Here is an 18,987-nt window from a genome sequence, read left to right as displayed (position 1 = left end):
AACATGAACAGAGTGAACCAAAATATATTACTGTCCCTCCAACCGCCACTTTGCCCACCTCCGGATATACTATCCCCGCCTCGGGACAACTAAAAAGAAAAAGAAGGAGGGAAGCAACACAAAGCAAGATCCAGTTCGGCTTGGTGGTTTCCTCTTTATTGATGTGCCTCCTACCTTCCCCCCACAACTTCAGTCCCTCCCCTCTACCCCCAAAAAGAAGGTAGTGAAAGGAAGGGAATGTCGGGGTTCTGAGCCCCTTGGGCAGTTAGAAAGGGAACAGGAACCAAAACGATCACTAGATGTGACAGAGATTGACAATCGAGAAGTCTAAAGCACAGTGGGGAAGGTGGAAAGAGAAAGGGGACAAAGGAGAGGTCCTAGAAGCCACCTCCCCCATGAGCCCTCCTGCTAAGAGGGGCTGGAGGAGAGCCTCGAACGTTAGGAAGTGCAGGTCCTGAAGGAGGGAGGTGGTGGTCGAGCCTGAAGGAGGACTAGGTCAAGGAAGGGGGGCCACCTCTCTCTTTGTAGGCTGGGACCCCCCACCTCAGGGGCAGCAGCTTCACAGACCGTAGACGCTCTCATCACTGTAGGCGATGTATAGAAAGAAGTCTTCTTCGTGATGTTCCTGGGGCGGAAGCAGAGAAACACCGGTACTCAGGCGCCCGGGCTACAGTCACTTGAACCACCCACTGCCCCCCCTCCTTCTCAAAGCCCCGTTCTGAGGCAGACCCCCCGAAAACTAGCGTCCTGACTCACTCCCTCACTTCAGGACCGTAGCAGCCAAGCAGCATCACCCCTAGCAGCAGTCCTGGGCAAAAAGCTCTCCCTCTGACTGTTCTCTGCCTTGGAACGGGGAGGACGCTGGGGCAGGTGAAGGATCGGGACTGTGGTCCACCTCACCCTTCTCTCCCTTCTGGCCATTCCCATGGCCTCGTCCGAACCTCCAACCCAGGACTATGCTGAAATTTTGAGGCCAAAGATAAAGTGGACAGCAGAGCAAGGCAGCTGGTCCAGGAACTGCTGACTTAGCACTTTCTTCCCCTCAAGCTCTTCCCGCACCTCCCCGAAGCCTCCCGGCTTCCCCGTGCACATACCTGGTAGAGCTGACCCATTGTGGCACTGGTGGGTGGAATGACATTGTTGACAAAGAAAAACAAGGCATCCTCAGCTCGGAGATGAATTCGCTTCCGAATCAAGAAGTAGAACTGACCAACTGCGGAAGAGACAAGGCAGGATGAAGCCAGAGATCACAAGGGCCCCCCCCACCCCCCACCCCCGAGCGAGAGCGGTTACAATGTGGAACCTTTTCCCACAAAGATGCCCGGCCACCCATAGGAAGCTAACCCGGGGCCTGGGTCAGGTCCCCACCTGTGAGATCAGAAGGCACCAGGTATTTCTTTTTGTCCAGGTCTCCTATCCGAGCTTTGGGAGCCTTTTCTACAATCACCTGATGACGGGTAGATGAAAATTAGGAAATATTAGGTGTATGGTCCCAGAGTTACCCCCGTCAAGAACTCGAGTGACACAATTCCTAGCACCCAAATCTGTCCGACTCGGTTTTCTTTGTCTCTGAACACGCGGCGCAGCCTTGAGCAGAGATCCTGACCCCACTGTGCTGAAACTCACCCAAACATTCAGGATCCCTCAGTAGGGCGTCATAATAAACAACTATCCTAATAGGGCACGGACGACTCGAGTGGGCCGCCTAGAGCTTCAGGCTCAAAAACCTGGCTAGCTCGGGGTAAAGACCGTGAGCAGCTCAGGCTGTCAAACTCCCTGCAGCCTCGCACACCAATCCCAGGTCTCCCTCTCCTATCTGTGTCCCCCCCACCCCCAGCTCTCCCCGCCACCCCCGCTTTCAACCTCCGAGCCCGGGGACAGCAGTGTCGCGCCCGCCACAGCCGGCAGCCCAGTGCCCGCGCCGCCTGGCCGGACCCAAGCCCAGGCTGTGGCGTCAGAGCCAGCGCCCCGCGCCCTCGGCCCTGACTACTGTCCTCACCGGAACCCGGTCCGGGTATTTCTTTCGGATCTTCTCGCCCTCAGAGCGGCGCTTCTCGAACGGATGCTCCTCTTTATACACGAACTTCATCCTCCCGGGAACCGGGCTGGACCGGGCTGGGCTGAGGGAACCCGGGGGGGGGCCGGGACGGGGGGCGGCGGCGACGGCGGCGACGCGCGGGCGGATTCAGCGGAGCGATCCCGGGACTTGCGCCACTTCCCTATTCACCAACCCCACCCACGACGGTCCGGGGCCGCCCCGCCTGCTACGTTACGCCACCAGCGCAGCGGCCATAACGCCGCCAGCGTAGCGCCACCCCCTGGCCGCCCCCCCTCACGCCGTCTGCGTAATCGCTTTGGAATCAACTTGTGGCTACGCAGACGACGTAGCAAAGGTGGTTGGCTTGTGCAATGGTCGAAAATAACCGAAAACCCACATTCTGACCTTCCCCCACGAGGCTGGGGATGAAAAGGGCTGCGAGTCGGTAACTGTAATTTGAGACTCGGTTCTCCGAAAGTTCTTTTCGGGAATAACGTAAAGAGGGGGAAAAAAAAAAAGGCAGAGATAATTACAAGGATAGCTATTCACGAAACGCGTCGGTACGCCGACGGCGGCAGCTGACACCAAAACAAAGTAGTACCCAAGTCGGGGAGCTGGTCTCCGGAAATGAAGGGGGACAGAAACGAAACACACGTTCGGGGAAACGCACCGGACGCTTAGGTTCCAGGGAAGAGTGGGACCAATAGGGACCTGAGAGGAGGTCCGAAAGGTAGGGACTACGTCATCGCGGAGGAACACACTCGGCGGTCGCGAGAGAAAAATCATGTGATCTCAGAGAAGGGCGGAGCGTCACGTGGCGGCCGCGGGAAGTAGAGGCCGGCCGCGGGGAGGTGGGGGGGAGGGGCGCCGGGGGGCGGGGCCGGGGCGGCCGGGGCGGGGCCGGGCCTGGCGCTAGGCCCCCCGCCGTCGGGCGTGTCCGCGTCGGCCCCCGGCGAGGTCCCGCCCGTCTGGCTTCTGGTCCAGCATCTCCTGCCGCCACACTGCCGCGTCGTCCTAGCCCGCAGGCCAGGCTCCTTCAGGACACACGGCCGCCCTCCCCGGTCCCGCCGGGGCGCCCATCCCGTCTCCAAGACCCTTCCCGCCAGAGCACCTGAGGTCGAGGCTCCCCACATCCTCCCCCAAAGCCAACAGCACCTCGCCCCGACAGGGGGGACGTGAACAAAGACGCCTCCCTTCATCTCCCAACCCCCAGAGAAGGACCTGGGGCAGCTTTGGTTTCAAAGTTATAATGCATGGTTTAAAAGAGAGAAAGGAAGGGAAAAAAAAAAAAAAAAAAAAAAAAAAAAGCTGGTTACAGGTCTGAGGGAGTCTAGGAAGAAGGGAAAATAGAAGGAAAAGAAAGGGGGGAGGGCAGGACAAGTTTGGGGAAAATCCAGTGGCCCAAAATCCCAGTTTCCCACCCACAGCCCAGCCCTTGGAGTGAAGAATTAGATCAGTTTTGTACAAGAGTTTTTAAAAAATCAATCACAACAAAGCTGGCTTGGCTTTTCTTTGAGCCTCCCGGATTAACCGAATGTCTGTCTCTCATTCTGGCCGGTCTGGTCTCTCCACCAGACAGTTCGGGCTCTCCCAGGCCTCCGCTTCTGTCCCCGTCTGGGGTTTCCAGGAGCGCGAACTCGAAGTCAGAGTGAGGCTGCTTGCGAGTGTGGCCCGTGTGTCCGTCCAGACTCCACACGGAGCGCAGGGCTCCCTGGGCAGAGAGGGGCGGGAGGGGCAGGTCCTGCCCAGGCAGTCCTCACCATCGGACAGGGCATCAGACGGCATCCCGAGAGCTCACCCTCCCTCTCCCCCCCACCCCAGCGCAGGTGGAGGGGGAGCAGCCGTCACCAACAGCCTGTGTTGGTGAAGGTTTCGGCTCAGCACAGAACGAACGTCGGCGGTGAACCTGGGATGACAAGACGAAGCCTCGTTGGAGATGGGGGGGGGAAAGGGGGGGAGGAAAGAATCACCACGCTCACGTGACACTGAGGTCCAGTTTGCCCCAAACCCACTGGCTACAAGTGATGAGCTTTACTGTACGAACACCTGGGTTCAAAGGCTAAGTTCTTAAGGGAAAAGACATAAGTCAAACAGGACGCATTTTTATTCCCTCTCGGGATCCCCCACCTCCTTTCCTCCGCAATGTGTCTGGCTTCCGTTACCTGAGGGCGTCCAGCATGGGAAGCAGGTTGAGGAGGGCGGTGTCGCTGGGGTCACTGAACCACGATTTGATGGGGATGGCGTTGTCTAGGGTGGGTGAAAAGAAGCGCACGTGAAAAAAAAACACACAATTCAAGACTCAGGCCGCTTTTTCTTTCCTTTGGGAAAATGGGGATCATTACTTTAAAATCCGTACCCTCTCCCTGACCCACCCAAACCTAACCACCTAGGTAAACCTTCCTATTTTATTCGCCAAAACAAACTTTTTAAAAGAGGCATTCATATTCATGTCTATTTGAGAGATGGGGGTGGATGCGTGAGTGGGAGAAAGGAGCAGAGGGAGAGACTCCCAAGCAGGCTCCACGCTCAGTGCAAAGCCCGACACGGGGCTCGATCCCATGACCCTGGGATCGTGACCTGAGCCTACATCACAGTCAGATGCTCAAATGACTGAGCCACCCAGGCCCCTCCCCCAAGATAAAATTAACCTACAATCACCGTGTCTCACATTAACGTGAGGCTTCTAATCAAATTTATTGCTACTGTGTCTCACCTGAAGCAAACTGATACGAGCAACGTGCCCTATGAAGTGGACAAGTGGGGAAGGGAGAGTGTCTCCCAGAAAACAGAAATACCTGGCATCCTGACCTACAGTAAGCCAGGAATCCCAGCTCCAGGCATTCAAAATAACCCTCTCCGAACCACTTCCTGCTCCTGCCAGACTCAGCCCCCCCCCCCCATACCTGGGTGGCTCCGGTAGGCCCCTGGGGAGTTATCCAGGATCACGATGCTGGAGAGGTCGCTGTGGACCACGGAGAGGTCCTTGATGTAGCTGCCCAGTTCCAAAGTGCAGTGCTGGAGGGTAGGGCCACGCTGGGCATCAAAAGGAGACTCGGCCCCTGTGACGGCTGCCCAGTCCCAACAATGCCCGCGGGCAGCCGCCTCCCACAGAGGGGGTCATGCAGTACGCCTCCGCTCACCCCCCAGAAGGTCCCTTTCTGGGGAAACTGCTCAAACCCAGAGCCCTCCCTGCCAGCCTGCCTCCCGAGCCTCCTCTTACCTGTCTGTAGTATCTCCTCTTGAGAATGCTTCTGCTATTGTCCAGTTTATCTGCCACAGCAGAGCCGTAAATCTCCATGCTTGCTGTGAACACCACCAGCTCGTACCACTGGCTCACCTGAAATTGATCAGGGGGAGGGTGGGGTCAGAAGAAGCCATCCTTCCTCTGAACGCACAACTCGCCTTCACTAGACTCCAGCCCGGTCCTTCAGGCCTTTCAAGAGCATCAGATGTCTCTGAGAACACAAAATTCTGAAGGCCCCCAAACTCAAGAGTCTTAGGCCCCGTACACCCTTAAAGATTCAGAGGTGCGAGAGCAAACGATCAGGAAGCCTGTGGAAGAACAGAATTGCATCAGCACAACAAACGAACCCAAGCTACTGACAGCCGCCCTGTGACCGGCCCACAACTGCCCTTCTCCAAAACTGCCCATACCTATTTTCTCCTCACCCTGTACTTCCTCCAACCGCTCTGAATTCCCAGAGCCTTAACGCCATTCCTTCATCACAGGGCTCCCCCCAGCTTCTACAAATTCACCATTTTTTTTCTAATGTATTTTTTTTCCTTTTTTTTTCTTTTTTTTTTGAGAGAGAGTGAGTGTGTGAGCCGGGGAGGGGCAGAGAGAGAGACGGAGACACAGAATCCAAAGCAGGCTCCAGGCTCTGAGCTGTGAGCACAGAGCCCGACGTGGGGCTCGGACCCACGAACCACGAGATCATCATGACCTGAGCCGAAGTCAGATGCTCAACCGACTGAGCCCCCCAGGTGCCCCCAAACTCACCACTTCTAAGAAGAAATCCACATGGGGCCTCTTATGTACAAAAAACCGGACGGGATGTTTGTCTATTACCACCTGTAGAGGAACAGGGAAGAGCTGGGGGGTGTCCTGAGCACAGGCCTGAAGGACACACACCCCTCCCTGCCACCCCCCCCCCCCCCACCCCACTGCCTGCTTCCCTCCTGGCTGCCGCTGGTGCCAGAGGATGGGGACAAGGACGATATGCTCTGGGACTGGGAAAGGAAGTCTAGTTGTGAGCAGAATCACAAGCATGACCATCCCGTCACTTCCCACCCCAACACACCTTAAGGATGAAGTCGGGAGGCGTTCCAGGCCGGACGGTAGGCCTCAGGACCCCATCGTGATGGGAGTGGATAAGTGTCTCATCCAGATCCAGCACCAGGATCTTCCTCTTCACCTGGCCTGAACCACAACAGCAAGGAATGACACCCACCAACCTCCAGCCCACACCTTGAGCCCCACCTCACCTTACAGGAGCCTTCCCAGCCAGCACACTCACCTAGCCGATTCCGGGACACGGGAGATAAGGGAAGGATATCATAGCGAACAGTTTGGTACTGAATTATCTAAAAACAGCAAGAGAGAGGATTAGACCCCTTGAGCGGGAGACCTTGACAAAGGAACGTTTACTATATACGGGGCATCGTGGAAGTGACTGACGATCACCTCATTTAATCCTCAAGAACGCGGGTAACGACGCTATAATAACGACAACGACAGCAACATCATCGTGTCTATTTTAACCACGGAGAGACCGAGGCTTAGCCAGGTTAGATGCCTTGTGTAAGACCACACTGCTAGGAATTATCTTATTTGGTCATTTGTCCCCCCGGTTAGAATGAAAACCTGGCGAGAGCACCCGGTCCCGGCTGCGTTCCCAGGACACTGTCACAGGGTGGGTGGTTAATATCAGAGCGGATGCAGTGGCGGAGCCAGGACCGCCCTAAGGCAGGCCGACCCAAAACCTGCCCTCTTCCCTGTGCTCTACAAGGAACAGAGACACGCACGGCTCCCCACATTTCCGCCCATGGATCCTTCGTGACAACTCTCGCCACTCGGGGGACTGAGAGGAGTCAGGACAGGAGGTCCTTGGGTACCTAAGGGGAATGAAGGGCAAGGAGGGAATCCAGGGGTTCTCAGGTCAGCTAAGTTCCCCTGGCTGGTGGCCGCCAGGCCTATTTTAACCAGCCACCTGTCCATTTCTGTCTCTACCAGCCAAGTCACAAGTGGCAGAGAACCTCAGCCCTCCTCGCTGCCTCCTTATTCCGGTACCCAGGACCAGGCACACTGGGAAGCCCCACCCACCAGGCTGACTGATAGGGTGGCGAGAAGGCCAGAGTGAATGAAGGGCTGTGAGGGACGTCAAGAGGGGACAAGGACGTCAACCTTCCAGCTCCTCCGGGTCTTCTCTAGAAGCTCCTGTTTCTAGCACTCAGTTCTCTTCCACGCGAGCCTGGCAGTCCCTTCCTCTGCTCTTTTCTTCTAGGCTTCTGTCCATCCCTAGGCCCCATCCCTAGGCCCCGGCCTCGCCAGAACCAGTCTCGCCCCTTGCAAGCCACAGGGCCCTCTCCTCCGAATGCCAAGGCACCTGCCCTTTTCTCCCTGCAGCAGGATGAAGGCCGCAACAGCTCGGGTGTCCTGGCCTGCTATCTCGGGTTGCACATGCTGGGCATGTAGGGAATGCTCCAAGCATCTGCCAGCAAGGGGGTGGGGGGAGAAACCAGATTGGAAGGGAAGGAAGGGAAGACAAAAGGCCGTGGGGTCAGCACTTGCCCGGAGAGGTGCAGTTTTGCCAAAAGCTGGCCTCTAGAGGGGCTGGAGCTCTACTCCCTGCCTCCAGAACAGGAATTTCAGGGGCAAACGGGGCGTGCTCGGAGCAGAGCCAGGCAGATAGAACAGCAGCTGACATGTAGAGAAAACCCCAGGAGCCAGCCCCACACACAACTCAGCATCTCTGACCCCAAATTCTTCCGGGCTCCTAACATGGGTTTCGGGGAAATAGCCTTGCCTACCACCGTGATCACCCAGAAACAACCCTCACCCTAAATCAGGAAGCAGAAGGCATAGACTGGTAAAGGAGACACTGAATCTGAAGCAGGCCCACTCCCCCAAGTCGGTCACCAACGACCACCACCACCCAGGGCTCTCTGGAGACTCTCGGACCTTCCAGGTATTACTGAGGTACACCAAAGAGCACGGGCCAGGGAACTTCTGCGTGTCGCCTTACTGAATTCTCCCCAGCAGTGAGAACACAGCACATTCGCTAAAGGATGTTAGCCTACGGGAGCTCTGACCTTGGAGAGAAGCTCTCCGGGGGAGGGAACCCACAGATACTCGGGTACGTGCAGTCATCGCTGCCCACAGGACCCCTCTCAAAGCTGGGGTCTCCTGGAGAGGCAAGCCCGCCCTCAGGCTCAAGCCTACAACTGCCAAGCACTGTCTTCCCAGAGAGACACCCCAACACCAATGTGCTCCTCTCCCTAAAGCCCAACATAAAACCATCCTTCTTAGTCCCAGGGACTAGGTGACTTCAGATGCCCACAGCAGGAAATAAGTTTCCGGGGCCCTTTTTGGACGAGTCCCCGTAAAGCCAACGGCAGGGGTTTCTCCTTCACACCCAAGGCTGTTCCCCTGTTTGTCACCTATGGTCTCCCACCCACACCCCTACCCTTGCCACATAAGCCCGTCTGTCCCTTGTTCCGAGCCCTAACACACGGGGAGGCTCCTAGTAACGGAAGGGTCTGTCACAAGCCCACAGCCGACAGAGCCGGTGCCATCAAACAGGTGTTCCCCTCCTCTTGGTCTCTAACAACAACTCCGGCTTTCCTAAACGGCGCCCCACCCACCACCCTGGCCCCCAAGAGTTGCCACATCCAGTCTCCGTCTTGCCCCCCCCCCCCCCGCCGCCCCGATCTCGGTTGTCCTACGGGGGTCTCCCCCCTCCCCATGCCACCCCACGCCCAGCCAAGGGTGCCCCAACCCTCTAACGGGAAAAGCCGCCGCCAGGACTCCGTTCCGAAGCCCAAACAGAGGCCCGACACTTTCCGCAAACCCGTGAGCACCGCTGACACGGGTTCCCACCACCACCAGCGCCCACCCAGGCTCACCGTGCGGATCTGCCTCCGCAAAAGGTAAATGAAGAAGCTCCAGAGCTTGGCGGCGAAGGCCACGAACGTGCGCAGCCCCAGCAGACACTGCGTCCGCATCATCCCGATGACCCCGGCACCGCCGGCCCCGGGGCCCCCGCGGCCCAGCTCCGCCAGCCCCCCGGGGGCAGCCCCCCGCCTCCGGGAGGGGGAACGGGGGCCCCGAGTGGCAGGAAAGGCTGCAGAGAGGGGCACGGAGCGGGCGGCTCAGAAAGCCACCCCCGGCGAGGGGAAAGCCCAGCGGAACCGGGAGCTGGGGGACAGGCGTGGGCAGCCCGCGGGGGCCCACATGGGCGGGGAGTGGCACCGACGGCTTCGCGGAGGTTGCGGGCCGAGACGGGCCGGGCTAGGACGGGGTCCTCAGAGACCGGGAGGGAAGGGGATGGAGAATTGGGGGAGGGGGCAGTGGGGGAGGGGGCCAGGGAGAAGGGAGGGAGGGAGAAGGGAGGGGGAGGGGAAGGGGGAAGCGGAGGGTGGCCCGCTGCGCAGGCGCGTTAGGGGGCTGCCCGCGGGAAAGGGCGGGCGGGGGCCGCGGCGCGCGAAGGGCCGCGGCGGCGGCGGCGGCGGCGGCGGACGCGCCGGCTGGGCGAAGGAAGGGGGAAGGAGGGGGAGGGGGAGCCGAAGGGCGCGGATGGCTAGACCGGAGCGGCCTCCCCCTCCCCGAAGTCGGGGGGGCCTTAGCCGCTGGGGAGCGGGGCTGCAGCCTCTGCAGCCTCTGCAGCTGGATTTCCCACTCTGACAGGCGCCATTTTACCGCCCTAAGGGCTCCCTCCTCCTTTCTTCCCCCCTCCTCTTCCCCTCTGACACTGCTTCCGGTGGTGACGTGTATTCGCTTCACCGGGACTAATGTTCCCCCTCCTCGGTCTATGGGGGCGGGTAGGGGAAAGCCGAGAGCGCTCCCGACAAGGCCGCAGTATCGCGCAAGCGCGGAAGGTGGCAGCGGGGCGGACCCCGGGGGCGAGGCGGGCCCCGCCTGGAGCGGCGTGGGCGGGGCGGGTGACGTCTCTCGTCCCCGGGTGTCGGGCCGTCGGACGGGCGCGTGCGGCCTCCTACCCCTCCCGCCGACAACTGCCCCCAACGGCTCTTCCGGCCCCAGTCGTGGTAAAAATGTCCTGCGTCTGTGCGCCGGAGCTCGGGAGGGGCCCCTCCGCGTGAGCGCCCCCTGGGATATTGGACATAATCACCTCTCATTCCGGACCGGGCCGGGTCTCGGTTGTGGGAGGGCTCATGGGTGCCCCGCCCCTTTTCCCTGGAGGGGGCGGGGCGGCGGGCCGTGACGCCATCAGAGGGCGCCCGAGGAGGGACGGGCCGCCAGTTGGAGATGGAGTCGGTGCTGGCTCTGCGCGGCCTGGTGCTGCTGCGGGGTGAGGGCCAGAGGCGCCGGGGGTTGCGAGCTGGGCTCGAGGGGCGGCAGCGGAGAGGAAGAGCCGCGTGTCACCGGCGAGGGGTGGTCACCCGGGGTCGGTGAGGACGGAAACGTCAGCGTTCTCACGCTGGTTATCCGTCCCTCGCTCTCCCCAGACTCCGTGGAGTGGGAGGGGCGCAGTCTCTTGAAGGCGCTTATCAAGAAAGCTGCGCTGGGGTGAGTATCCCGCAGCCTTTCCCCCGAAGTCCCCGGGAAGGAAGGCTGGGCCCAGCTCTGTGACACTCTCCTCCATCTCTGCCTTAGTGGGGAGCAGGTCCACATCCTGGGCTGTGAAGTGAGCGAGGAAGAGTTCCGTGCAGGTTTTGACTCCAGTATCAACAGCCGGTAAGCACAGATTGGGAGAGACTTTGCTGGGTGTAGGATCCCTGTAAGGAAATTGCTCTGCGGCATATTCATTGAAGGAATGGATATGTGTCTTTCGGGAGGCCAAGATTCGTAAGAGAAATGAGGAGTGGCGAGTTAATGGAGAACCCAGAGCCTGGGCCGTAGAAGCGCAGACGGAAATGGAGCGTAATAAGAGGCCGACGCTGTAGTTTTGCACCAGAAGCTGTACTGGTGGATAAAAATGAACATATTCTGTCTTCTGAGGTATTCAGAATCCGGGGATGGTTAGTCCAGACGTGGATTCCAGATTTGCACCAACGCCAGCTGCCAGCTACTGAGCGATTTGTCCTAGAGGCAAAAGTAACAGACTGTGCAAAATTAGGGACGTATGGGAAGGCATAGCTGTTCATGAGAGTTGGAAGAGCTTCCTGAGACCAGACCGATAGCAAAAGGTCTCAGCGTGAAAATGAGTTCAGTTATCCCAAAGGCAGTGACGGCCCTTTCAACGTGTAAGGGGCGAGTGATAATCTCATACTGTTAGACTACTCCAGTGACCAGTGTGGAGAATGGGATTAGAAGAGGGCAACCTCAGACCGGGAGGGAAGGCTGCTGTGGTAGTCCAGGTTCACTCAGGGGTGTATGTGTACTGAGCACCAGTTACGAACCGGGTGCTGCGGTAGGCACGGTGAATGAGACGGGTGTGGTCTCTAATGCATCTTAGGGAAAGATGATAAGGGGTGACATCTGGCTTAAGACAGTAGCAGTAAGTAAGCATAGAGAGTTTAAGAGGAAAGTAAAAGGACTCTAGCAGGTAGAATTTGCAGGAGTTATAGACTGATGTGGAATAGAGCTTAGGAGACTCCTGAACCCACCTGTGTGCCTGGATAAAAACGATTACTTCCCGGTCTAGACATGTCAGTAGTTTGCGTCTGTGTTCAGCTCTGGTTTTTCAACCATGTGATGGAAGTGATGTTTCATGTTAAGGTGGCACTTACGAGAGAAGCAACAGATAGGACGGTGGTGTCCAGGAACAAGTTGGGCCACCGTGAATCCGATCCCAGGATTCCTAACCCATGTCAGACTCCTTTTCTCTGTGGTGCTATTTTATCTATAGTTAGTAACACAGGATCTAATTCTTGATCTTCTCTAAACTGTCCTACAGGCAGGAGCCATGTCTCACATCCTGTCCTCTCCCTGTTCCTCCAGGGAATGACACGAGTTAGGCTCCGCTCAGGAAATGTTTGATGGTGATGATAACTGACGTTTGTCAAGCGTTTAATACGCGTTAAGGATCGTTCTAAAGATCAAACAGTTGGTATCTGTGCGTTTGTTCTACAAATGAAGAAACAGTTTTAGGATAAGTAGTTTATCAGTTAGGTGACCTTAGGTAAGTAGTAAAGCCACGCTTAGAGCTCAGGGCTTTCTGACACCAAAGCCCGTGCTGCCCACATGGTAGTCTGTGTCTTAGTCTTAGCTCTAAGTCACAGAGAGCCACGGAGATCACAGGGTGAAGTTCAAGATCGAGGGGAAGGGGCAGGGTTAATCAGTTGTCTCCTGTTTTCCCTTTGCAGGCTGGTTTACTATGACCTCTTCAGAGACCCGCTCAACTGGGCGCAGACCGGGGAAGCCCTTCCGGGGGGACCCCTGGGAGCCTTGCAGGCCATGTGCAAGAGGACGGATCCTGGTCCTGTCACTGTGGCTCTCGATTCACTGAGCTGGCTGCTGCTGCGTCTTCCCTGTGCCGCCCTCTGCCAGGCCCTCTGTGCCATGAGCCGTCAGCACGCCTGCCGTGGTGAGACCCCCTTCATTACTACTCGTCATGTACCTTCCCCTGCCAAGGAGTAAGCCCTCTTCCATTCTGAGCAAGAACATGGTTAGGGATTGCCAGTTGGGCCTTATTCCATCTCTTTAACGTTCATTCTAGTTCTGGGCTTCTTCGTAAGCAGGCTTTTGTTCCTCTTCCAGGTTCGTTTTTACTCATTTGTTTCATTCGTTCGCTCAGTGAGTACCAATTACATGCTATGTGTCAGGCACAAATCTAGAAACCAGGAGAGTAAAGACTGAGTGTGCTCAGGTTCTTGTCTTCCAGGACCTCAAAGTGCCAAAAAGGATACAGACAAGTTAGCGGTTACAAGACGGTCTGATAGCAGCCGTGATGATAAAGGAACATACACAGGGCATCCTAAGGAAAGAACTGTCTCGAAGAGGAAGGGGTTAGCCAGGCAGATTTGGCCAGACCAGGGGCCCTGGGCGTAGCCCTGAAGTATACCGTGGATTCTAGAACTGACCGTGCAGTCAGCTACCCAACTTTGTATTAAGGTGCTTGAGTCTCTCAGTGTTTCAGTTTTACTGTGTAAGAGTGGGGGGAAGGGGTGAAATTACAGTATTAGCACGAATTATTTAATTTTTTTTAATGTTTATTTTTGAGAGAGTGTGTAGGTGGGGTAGAGGCAGAGAGGGAGACACAGAATCCGAAGCAGGCTCCAGGCTCTGAGCTGTCAGCACAGAGGCCGACACGGGGCTCGAACTTACAGACCGTGAGATCGTGACCTGAGCTGAAGTCAGACGCTTAATCCACTGAGCCCCCCAGGCGCGCCTAGGAGGAACCGTTTAGAATTGCTGTTAGGTCAAGTGATAGCGATGTCATACGCTTCAGCCCAAACATGCCGACGTCTGTAAGCGTCAAAACACGAAGGCATCTTCTAGTACAGCGCTGACGCTCTTTAAGCATGTGTGTGCGCGCTCCGCAAAAGGGAGAGACAACCGGAGGGAGTCAAAGGCACTGACTGGGATGGGGTCAAGTTCCAGAAGCCTCAAGTAGTTCATCGTGTAAGAGATGAGGCAGGAAAGTAAGCAGAGACCGGAAGAGGAAGGGGTTAACTCCGTCCCGAAGGCCCTGAGGGAGGAGCTCCGAGGACCTAGGAGGACCTAGGAGGGTCCGAGGACCAAGTCAGAGTAGGCCTGGCTCACATTCACTCTGAGGCGGTGAGGGCTGCAGCTCCGCAGTACCAGCCTCACCAAGGGAAGTCAGGATTCTGGCGGAGCCGCGACGGAACGTGGGGCACCCCTTCCTTCCTCCTCCTTTACTGTTCCATCCCTGGCCTCCGCTCTGAGTGTTCCCCACTGCCCTTTGCGCCCCACGCTTGTTGTCCTTCCAGGTGGCGGCCCCGCAGCGGAGCAGCTGTGCGTGCTAGGCCTGCTGCACCGAGAGCTCCACGGCCCGGGCCCCACGGGAGCATTGAGCAGCCTTGCCCAGACCGAGGTGACCCTGGGTGGTACAGCGGGCCAGGCCTCGGCCCACATCCTCTGTCGGAGGCCCCGACAGCGCCCACCCCTCGAGGTCAGGAGAACCCCGGGGAAGCACTAAGGTCAGGGTCGGACGGAAGGGGAGTCTTGGCGGAAAGAAGAGTAAGAAAGCTGGTGTGGCCGAGCGCTTCCCTCTGTCTCCTTGTTTTGTCATTTCCCTCCTGATCCTCACCACGGCCCTGGGAGGTGGCTTGTTTGGTTGTCCCCTTACTCAAGTTACAGACAGTGAGTGGTAGAGCCAGGATTGGAACACGGGATTGCCTGATTCGGATCCCGTGGGCTTAACCAAGAGGAGCTCTTGACTTCCAAGAAACGGCAAAGGAGAAAAGACTGGGAGCGGTTGTTGGGGGAGAAGGAGCGAGTCCCTTCGGAGAGCTCTGAAGGAGGGCGAGGGGAAGAGCAGGGGCTGGAAGCTGTTACACTGATGGTGGGGCGGGCAGGGGTGGGCAGGGCCGGCGGGGGGGGGGGGGGTCCCAAGTTCTTCTCTCTGGTTTGTTCCGTCAGGTGGAAACAACCTTTCCGTTAATACTCTTTCTTCTCCCCCAGACTCTGTGGTTCTCCGTCCTGCCTGACTTGAGCCTGGATCTCCAAGGGGGACCCCCGCTAGAGTCCCAGCCCCACCCAGATCCTCACACACCGCAGGTATCTCGCAGGCCAGGGCGGAAACGAGGGACCGAGGGACCGGAGCTTGTGGGTCTGCTGAAAGGAGACTGGAAACTGCAGGGGGTGGGGGTGGGGTCAGGGGTGCAGCCACGAGGCAGTGGCAGTATCCCTTGTGCCTGCAGGTGGAGCCCGCCTCCCACTTGACCTTTAACCTCCACCTGTCCAAGAGAGAGCGAGAAGCCAAGGATAGCCTGACACTGCCTTTCCAGTTCAGCTCCGAAAAGTAAGGTGGGGGGCCAGGCGCCTGGGTTCCTGAGTAGAGCCCCGCGTCCGGGCCTGAGAGGTGGGGGTGATGGCAGGTTATTGATTAACCTCAGACTTTACAGGGGCTGAAGTCCACCTCCAAAGACAAGTCTGGGGAGTGGTTCTCTACCCGCTCCTGCCCCAACGAGGCTAAAGGGCCTCTAGGTCTCTTTTCTCGCCGTTAGAGCCTTAGGTCACAGAGCAATCGGGTCTGGGCTGAGCCAGACCAGACCCTGGGGAAGTGGCCCTGCCCCTCTCTGGGCAACAGCGTTACTGGGAGGACGGGAAGCCGGTTGGGTGTGGTAGAGACAGGTTCATAATGGCCTCTGTATGCCTGCCGTTCTGTGCTCAGTGTGTGGGTGGGCGAAGCCAGACCGTGGCAGGATCCGTGCCCTCGAGCTGCTAAGAACGTAGGGGATCGTTAGGCGAGCGGCATCCGTCTATCCCGGTACCGGATGCGGCTCCCATGCTGACTAAACGAGGAGGTCAGAGAAAGGGACTTGAACCAAGAAAACACGAAAGCCAAAGAGAAAGAGGAGGGAGTCAGTCACCAGGAAGCGTGTCCAGACAGGACCCCGTTACCCACCCTCGCCAGCACCCGCTCCCCCCTCCTCTCCCCAGACAGCAGGCTCTGCTGCGCCCTGGGCCCGGCCCTGCTACCAGCCGCATCTTCTATGAGCCAGACGCGTTCGATGACCTGGACCCAGAAGACCCAGATGGTGACCTGGATGTTTGACGGGGAGCCTTGACCAGCCTGTACTGGGGAGGGGGGAGAGAGACCTTGGACGCGTAACCATCCTTTCATTGTTTGCCGCGGCCTTACCCTGCCCCACCTGTGTTCCCTGTGTGCGGAGGTCCTGCCTCGTGACCCCCGAGTCGGAGTAGCTTCCAGGCGGGACAAAACATGGGAAGGGGCAGAGGGGAAGGTGAGGGAACAGAGACGCCTCCCTTCCCAGCCTAATAAAATCTATTTTTTTACTAAAAAAGAAACTTTGCTAGCCGTGTAAGCGGGAGTTGGCAGTGGGAGGGACTGCGTGGGAAGAGGCAGGGAAGCCAGGCACCTGAGTCTTGGAGAGTCACTAGCGTTGGGGCCCAAGTGACAACGGTGCCACGGGGAGGGCCTTGCACACCGATAGCGCTCGGTGCGTGTTGTTTTAAACTGAAGCAGATACACTTAAAGGTTCCAGGTTCCCTGTAAGGATCTGGGTTGAAAGAAAGCAGAGACCCTGAAGGGGGAGGAAAAAAAAGCCTCCTTTCCAAAACATACGGTTTTATTCCTGTACAAAAAGCACACCCTCTTCTTTTTGCGTCCCTCACCCAACCCCCTCGGGGGAACTGTACAAGGTGCGCGAGCGGGGTGGCGGGGCTTGTCTCTCTCGGCACCCCGCCCACAGGCCGAGCTCTGCCCCAGGCCGGTTCAGGTCCCCGGGCACACCATAGGCTGCCGGGCCGGGCCAGGGGGCCCCCGGCTCACACGTACTCCTTGGCAGAGTTGGGCTTGGGGTAGGAGCGGGGCGCACGGTACCCAGCTTTGCTCTCACTCCCAGGACAGGAGCAAGAGAGCAGGGCGCCTCCCAGGATGACCAGAGCCGACCCCGCCCAGCCAATGAAGATGGCAGGGCCGAACTCGTACCTATGGAGAGAGGGGGTTAGGGTCAGAAACGCGGCCTTTCCTGGAGGGGGATCCGGAACTGTCGCCCCTTTAGGAGGCCGGGCTCCCATACTTACTTCAGATTCATGGGGACCAACGGGTTATAAAAGTCTGTGACAATCTGGTGGCCATACCAGGAACAAGCTACCAAGGCAGCAAGACCTGGGGGAGAGAACGACTGGCATGTTAGGAGGCCCCAGGCCGGCACCTTGCACGCCTCCACCCTACGATTGGAGAAGAGAGGCGCTGGGCCCTCCTTGGGCCTGCTGCTCACCTGCCACGATGAAAATGATGCCTCCGGTCATGGCTATCCGGGCCTTCTTCACTTTGTCGTCTCCCCCGCAGCTTGTACACTTCATGCCCATCGTGGCCACGAACATGGCCAGGAAGCCCAGCACCAGGGACACCACCATGAGGGCTCGGGTGGCCTGTATGGCCGCTGCGGGGAAGGGGGAAGGACGCCCTCATTCCTGGAAACGCGGGTCGCTGGGCTGGGGCCCCTTGGGCGTCCAAGCCCCGCGCAGCGCCGGGTGGATCCCGCCCCGTCCCGGCTCCGCGGCCTTGCCGCTCCGCCCCGCCCTCCTTCTGCCCTAGGACCCGCCCGGGGCGCGAGGGTTTCGGCGAAACCGCCCCGGCAGGGGAGGGGGGGGCAGGGAGGAAGGGGCCCGCGGAGAGGGGCGGCGGCGGCGGCGGCGGCCGGAGCCCCCGCACGGGCCGCAGATCTCGGCCCGCGGCCCAGCCCTGACCCCCACTATCGCGGCCACCGGCTCTGTGGCTTCGGCTAATCGGCCGATAAGATTACAGGCCGCAGGCTGCGGCCCTCGTCTGACGGCGCGCACGGCTCCGCTGACCCAGCGCCCTCCGCCCCGCGCCGCCTTTTGTCCGAGAGAAAAGGGCGGGAGACGGAGGCCGCCAGCCGCGCAGGGCGGCGGGGGTGGGAGAGGCCTAGAGGGGGCTGGGCCGCCGGGCGCCGAGACCCGGGGAGGCCCGGGCGGGGGGGCGGGGGGAGGGGGGCGCAGCCGACGTGCAGCCCCCACCCCCCCGCCCCCGGCCCGGTCCGGCCGCTTCCGCGTCCTGCTCCCCGGCAACCCCGGGCGTCGGGCCTCGCGCCCTTGCCCCGCACCCCGCCCGGCGCCCTCGCTCCCGGGCGCGTCCGCCCCGTCGGCCCCGCGGCCTTACCCGGCAGGGCGAGCACCGAGTCGTACATCTTGCAGCTCATCATGCCGGTGCTCTGCGTGACGCAGTCCATCCACAGCCCCTTGTACATGGCCTGGGCCGTGATGATGTTGTCGCCCGCGTACGAGCTCATCTGCCACTGCGGGATGGCGGTGGCCGCCACCAGGCCCACCCAGCCCAGCAGGGCCAAGGCAAAGCCCAGCAGCTGCAGGCCCGAATTGGCCATCTTCGCCCTCGGAAGAGCCTGGGGACGCCGGGCGGGCGACCCTGCGGTAAAGCAAACCCACCTCGGGGGGGCAGCCCCACAGAAAGCGACGAGTCACCCGAAGAGAAGTTTGGGGTCAAGTGACTGCAGATCTTTTTGTCACTCGAGAAAAAAAACAAAACACACAAAAAACCACACACACAAATCGATCCTTCAGGCGGGGCAAGGGTCTCACAGAAGGATCAGGCCACGCCCGGGGACTGGTGGTGGAAAAAGCGATCCCGCGAAGGCCAGGCGGTCCCCTCCGGCGTTCTCCGCGACCCTACCCAGACGAAAGGCGGAAGGGCGGTGTGCGCGCGGTCCTGGGTACTGGAAGCCCCCAAAGTGCCCTGGGCTGTCGGCCTGAGGCTGCAGTGCCCGGTGGCTCGGCGGTGAGCGGGCAGGTGCGGGCGGACAGGTGCGGCGCACCTGAGTATATGTAGGGCGTCAGGGGCGCGCCCCCGCGGGCACCGGGAGCGCGGGGGGGGAGGCGGGACCGGAGGGCGGCCGAGGGTGACCTGACGTCACCGAAGGGACACTCACCTGAGCCGGAAGTCCTGGCCCCCACCCCTCCTTGCCCAGGTGAAGAGGAAGAAACCTGAGCCCCAGGGTCACGCCCCTTCTCCTGCCCGGCTTGGATTGCGGGTAGGGAGGAGGCGGCGGCTTCTCCGGAGCTCCCAGCTTGGAGTCAGCCCCTCCAGACTGGACTTCCCTGGGCAGCGGGATGCCCCTTCTCCTCTCCCCGGCAGGTG

The 18,987-nt window shown here is 59.3% G+C and overlaps 4 protein-coding genes and 1 long non-coding RNA gene across 10 annotated transcripts; 2 read left to right on the top strand and 3 right to left on the bottom strand.

Annotated features, from left to right (window-relative positions):
* Positions 1-140: 140 nt before the first annotated feature.
* GABARAP (GABA type A receptor-associated protein) lies at positions 141-2,218 on the bottom strand. The gene is made up of 4 exons (XM_019413644.2): positions 2,000-2,218; positions 1,369-1,447; positions 1,095-1,213; positions 141-625 (listed from the first exon to the last, which is right to left on the bottom strand). Exons 1-4 carry the CDS (start codon positions 2,087-2,089, stop codon positions 560-562), a joined length of 354 nt encoding a protein of 117 aa, XP_019269189.1. The 5' UTR covers positions 2,090-2,218; the 3' UTR covers positions 141-559.
* Positions 2,219-3,491: 1,273 nt separating this feature from the next.
* Positions 3,492-9,783, bottom strand: CTDNEP1 (CTD nuclear envelope phosphatase 1). 2 transcript variants are annotated; one of them, XM_019413638.2, is made up of 8 exons: positions 9,164-9,783; positions 6,556-6,622; positions 6,340-6,458; positions 6,039-6,110; positions 5,259-5,375; positions 4,942-5,071; positions 4,201-4,285; positions 3,492-3,944 (listed from the first exon to the last, which is right to left on the bottom strand). In XM_019413638.2, the coding sequence occupies exons 1-8, from the start codon at positions 9,263-9,265 to the stop codon at positions 3,833-3,835; spliced, it is 804 nt and encodes a 267-aa protein (XP_019269183.2). In that variant the 5' UTR covers positions 9,266-9,783; the 3' UTR covers positions 3,492-3,832. The 2 variants fall into 2 exon arrangements, with proteins under 2 accessions (XP_019269183.2, XP_019269185.2); XM_019413640.2 differs by having other exon boundaries at positions 4,942-5,053.
* LOC128774332 (uncharacterized) lies at positions 6,458-9,592 on the top strand. Its single transcript, XR_008418915.1, has 2 exons — positions 6,458-6,825; positions 7,272-9,592. It is a non-coding gene; the product is annotated as an uncharacterized LOC128774332 (long non-coding RNA).
* A 10-nt stretch (positions 9,784-9,793) lies between the features above and the next one.
* ELP5 (elongator acetyltransferase complex subunit 5) lies at positions 9,794-16,162 on the top strand. 5 transcript variants are annotated; one of them, XM_053893497.1, is made up of 8 exons: positions 9,794-10,300; positions 10,724-10,784; positions 10,872-10,952; positions 12,524-12,744; positions 14,111-14,292; positions 14,805-14,900; positions 15,044-15,144; positions 15,786-16,162. In XM_053893497.1, exons 1-8 carry the CDS (start codon positions 10,069-10,071, stop codon positions 15,898-15,900), a joined length of 1,089 nt encoding a protein of 362 aa, XP_053749472.1. In that variant the 5' UTR covers positions 9,794-10,068; the 3' UTR covers positions 15,901-16,162. The 5 variants fall into 5 exon arrangements, with proteins under 5 accessions (XP_053749472.1, XP_053749473.1, XP_053749471.1 ...); XM_053893496.1 differs by having other exon boundaries at positions 9,795-10,303; XM_019413636.2 differs by lacking the exon at positions 9,794-10,300 and adding an exon at positions 10,380-10,566 and having other exon boundaries at positions 15,786-16,161.
* Positions 16,163-16,417: 255 nt separating this feature from the next.
* Positions 16,418-18,674, bottom strand: CLDN7 (claudin 7). The gene is made up of 4 exons (XM_019413641.2): positions 17,995-18,674; positions 17,090-17,254; positions 16,893-16,977; positions 16,418-16,797 (listed from the first exon to the last, which is right to left on the bottom strand). Exons 1-4 carry the CDS (start codon positions 18,215-18,217, stop codon positions 16,635-16,637), a joined length of 636 nt encoding a protein of 211 aa, XP_019269186.1. The 5' UTR covers positions 18,218-18,674; the 3' UTR covers positions 16,418-16,634.
* Between the last annotated feature and the right edge of the window lie 313 nt (positions 18,675-18,987).

Source organism: Panthera pardus, unplaced genomic scaffold (assembly GCF_024362965.1).
Source record: "Panthera pardus isolate Hobbes unplaced genomic scaffold, ASM2436296v1 HiC_scaffold_3, whole genome shotgun sequence".
Classification (NCBI taxonomy): domain Eukaryota; kingdom Metazoa; phylum Chordata; class Mammalia; order Carnivora; family Felidae; genus Panthera; species Panthera pardus.
This window is presented reverse-complemented; position numbering and strand designations above follow the sequence as displayed.

Bases quoted from the DNA above. Each gene is read 5' to 3' on its own strand.
- GABARAP (XM_019413644.2), bottom strand. From the start codon at position 2,089: ATGAAGTTCGTGTATAAAGAGGAGCATCCGTTCGAGAAGCGCCGCTCT. The intron at 1,448-1,999 runs GTGAGGACAGTA...ACCCGTCATCAG, and splicing joins AATACCCGGACCGGGTTCCG to GTGATTGTAGAAAAGGCTCC. The intron at 626-1,094 runs GTATGTGCACGG...CTTCCGCCCCAG, and splicing joins CAATGGGTCAGCTCTACCAG to GAACATCACGAAGAAGACTT.
- CTDNEP1 (XM_019413638.2), bottom strand. From the start codon at position 9,265: ATGATGCGGACGCAGTGTCTGCTGGGGCTGCGCACGTTCGTGGCCTTC. The intron at 6,111-6,339 runs GTGTGTTGGGGT...GTTCCTCTACAG, and splicing joins CTCCCGACTTCATCCTTAAG to GTGGTAATAGACAAACATCC. The intron at 5,376-6,038 runs GTGAGTTTGGGG...GATCAATTTCAG, and splicing joins TGGATTTCTTCTTAGAAGTG to GTGAGCCAGTGGTACGAGCT.
- ELP5 (XM_053893496.1), top strand. From the start codon at position 10,069: ATGGGGGCGGGTAGGGGAAAGCCGAGAGCGCTCCCGACAAGGCCGCAG. The intron at 12,745-14,110 runs GTGAGACCCCCT...TTGTCCTTCCAG, and splicing joins CCGTCAGCACGCCTGCCGTG to GTGGCGGCCCCGCAGCGGAG. The intron at 14,901-15,043 runs GTATCTCGCAGG...TTGTGCCTGCAG, and splicing joins CAGATCCTCACACACCGCAG to GTGGAGCCCGCCTCCCACTT.
- CLDN7 (XM_019413641.2), bottom strand. From the start codon at position 18,217: ATGGCCAATTCGGGCCTGCAGCTGCTGGGCTTTGCCTTGGCCCTGCTG. The intron at 17,255-17,994 runs GTAAGGCCGCGG...CCTTCCCCGCAG, and splicing joins CTCGGTGCTCGCCCTGCCGG to CGGCCATACAGGCCACCCGA. The intron at 16,798-16,892 runs GTAAGTATGGGA...CTCTCTCCATAG, and splicing joins TTGGTCCCCATGAATCTGAA to GTACGAGTTCGGCCCTGCCA.